This window comes from Mus pahari, chromosome 2, assembly GCF_900095145.1.
Source record: "Mus pahari chromosome 2, PAHARI_EIJ_v1.1, whole genome shotgun sequence".
Classification (NCBI taxonomy): Eukaryota; Metazoa; Chordata; class Mammalia; order Rodentia; family Muridae; genus Mus; species Mus pahari.
In genome coordinates this window covers 61,359,903-61,362,650 of record NC_034591.1, presented here as the reverse complement: position 1 = coordinate 61,362,650, position 2,748 = coordinate 61,359,903, and the positions used below count along the sequence as shown (strand labels likewise).

The 2,748-nt window shown below is 43.2% G+C and overlaps 1 protein-coding gene across 1 annotated transcript; it reads right to left on the bottom strand.

Moving 5' to 3' along the window:
- Positions 1-1,199: 1,199 nt before the first annotated feature.
- LOC110316544 (ubiquitin-conjugating enzyme E2 D1-like) lies at positions 1,200-1,852 on the bottom strand. Its single transcript, XM_021190912.2, has 2 exons — positions 1,796-1,852; positions 1,200-1,656 (listed from the first exon to the last, which is right to left on the bottom strand). The coding sequence occupies exons 1-2, from the start codon at positions 1,817-1,819 to the stop codon at positions 1,252-1,254; spliced, it is 429 nt and encodes a 142-aa protein (XP_021046571.1). The 5' UTR covers positions 1,820-1,852; the 3' UTR covers positions 1,200-1,251.
- Between the last annotated feature and the right edge of the window lie 896 nt (positions 1,853-2,748).

Genomic DNA, 2,748 nt, shown 5'->3' with positions numbered 1-2,748 from the left:
ATGTTCATGGGCATCTCTTTGTTTAAATTCGGGAAGTTTTCTTCTATAATTTTGTTGAAGATATTTGCTGGACCTTTAAGTTGAAAATCTACTCCAATTATCTGTAGGTTTGGTCTTCTCATTGTGTCCTGGATTTCCTGGATGTTTTGAGCTAGGATCTTTTTTCATTTTGCATTTTCTTTGATTGTTGTGCCCATGTTCTCTATGGAATCTTCTGCACCTGAGTTGTCTCACTTTGGGTTTTCTTTATTGCTTCTACTTCCCCTTTTAGGTCTTGGATGGTTTTTTTTCAATTCTATCACCTGTTTGTTTTTGTTCTCCTGTGTTTCTTTAAGGACTTGTACCTCTTTAGCAGCATTCTCCTGTATGTTTTTTTGTTTGTTTGTTTGTTTGTTTGTTTGTTTTGTAGAAAAAGCATTTTATTTATATGGAAAAGGCTACAGTCAGATCTGTAAAAGGTGTCAGTATAATATTGCCTATATAGAAAAAAAAAGGGTCAAAGGTGAAGAGCAACAACAAAAAAAGCCACACACCTTCCTACCTAACAGTGCAATTAATTCACATTGCAATAAAGTTAAGTCAAGTACAATAAAACCCAAACAAGTGTTTCTCCATTCTAATCAGTATACTGAGAAATACAGTGTGCACATCAATTCTGGTTTAAGAAATATGCATTCAACCCACAGAATATGCTAAGACAAGGGGGGCAGTTAATTCATCATCAGCTGTTGGGAACTTCAATACTGTTCACAGGGGGTGGGGAGGAGGAGTCAGGAGTTGACATAGAATATATTTAGTCTATACAGTAAAAAAATACAAATTATAAAGTGAGCTAACGAAGAATGAGATCTGAATCCAGATTTATAAAAGTGACGACATCTTGGACAGCACATACAATGTTTCTCGGGTGAAAATGTCTCGTTTCAGAGAAAGAAAAGCGTCTGATTGCTTTTTCAGTCACATCACAGATCTTGCTGGAGATGCAGGGGGTCCAAGTGTCTCGGAAACCAAAATAGAGGTCCTCTTCAATGAGCACAGAATGCTAAATGCTCTCAGGAGAGTTTCCAGGGCATTTTTGGAAGTTTGTTTTGTCTTGCTTCATAAACACACTTAAAATGAGTAAAAACCAAAGGGCTCGTGGAACAAAGGACACGGCAAACTGAGCCCAGCTTACTGCTAACGCTGGAAAAGATAGATTTTTACAGTACTCTGGCGTAAGTGAAAGTGTTTAAAACTTTACATTGCATATTTCTAAGTCCATTCTCTTGCGTGCCTGTTGTATTTTTCTTTGTCTGATTTATAGATCTCTGCAATATCTGGTACTAAGGGATCGTTTGGATTGGGATCACACAGCAGCGAGCATATGGACAACAAGACTTTTGATACAGTCAAAGCGGGCGACCACTGGGACCTCAGGATGTCAAGACAAATACCCCCATTACTCTTTGTATTTGGGTGGTAGATTTTTGTTGTGAAAGCAATCTTTGGTGGTTTAAAGGGATAGTCTGTCGGAAAGTGGACAGTGAGGAAGAAGACTCCACCTTGATAGGTGCTGTCAGGGGGCCCCATGATGGTTGCTTGCCAGTAGAACAAGTCATCTCCCACAGGTCCCGCTGAGCAGTGAGCAGGTGGATCACGCTGTAAATCACTTAATTCCTGCATCCACTCAGTCCAGGACCATGACAACTGGTGTGCTCTGCTCTTCATGATACCCATGTGCTGAAGCGAGGCATTTAGTTCATTTTAACCAAGAGAGATGATGTTTCAGGGAAAAAATTCAAATAAGAGAGAAAACTTTCTGGATCCGCTTCAGCGCCATGGGGCAGGCGGCGGGGGCTGCGGTGGGTCTGCGTGTCCCAGGCTGCTGCCTCGAAGGGCTGCTCCGTGTGCGGGCAGCGGCGCCGGGCTCTTTTGTTTCTGCCTTCTCCTGTATTTTTTTAAGTGAGCTATTAATGCCCTTCTTAAAGTCCTCTACCAGGATCATGAGGTATGCTTTTAAATCTTAGTCTTGTTTTTCGGGTGTGTTGGAGAATCCAGGACTGGCAGAGGTGGGAGGGCTGTGTTCTGATGATGGTGAGTGGTCTTGGTTTCTGTTAGTAAGATTCCTACGTTTGCCTTTTGCCATCTGGTGATCTCTGCGGTTAGTTGTTATAGTTGTCTCTGGTTGGAGCTTGTTCCTCCTGTGATTCTGTTAGCCTCTGTCAGCAGTCCTGGGAGTCCAGCTCTCTCCTGAGTCTCAGTGGTCTGAGTATTCTCCTCGGGAAAGCTCTCCTCTTGCAGGGAAGGTGCACAGAAGCCTGGCATTCAGATCTGCCTCCTTGCTGAAGATGTAGGCCCAAAACGGGGCCTGTCCCAGATGTGTTGCCTCTGCAGTTTGCATACTTATCTGGACTATTGTGGTTCTCAGAGACTGAACCACCAACTAGGAACACATACAAGCTGGACACAAACCCCCTTTAACATATATATCAGATGTGAAGCTTGGTCTTCATACGGGTTCTGAACAAGTACATCTGGGCTATACCAAAGGCTGTTGCCTGTATATGGGATATGTTCTTCTAGCTGAACTTCCTTGTCTAGACTCAATGGGAGAGGATGCACCTAGCATCACAGAGACTTGATGTGCTAGGATGGATGGATACCCAGGTGGCCTCCACCCACTCTGAAAAGGAGGAGAGATAGGCACACAGGAAAGGTTTCTGGAAGAGGTGACCTGGAAGGGGACAATGAGCAGGATGTAAAGTGAAT

Bases quoted from the DNA above. Each gene is read 5' to 3' on its own strand.
- LOC110316544 (XM_021190912.2), bottom strand. From the start codon at position 1,819: ATGGCGCTGAAGCGGATCCAGAAA. The intron at 1,657-1,795 runs GTTTTCTCTCTT...GAGTGGATGCAG, and splicing joins CGCTGAAGCGGATCCAGAAA to GAATTAAGTGATTTACAGCG.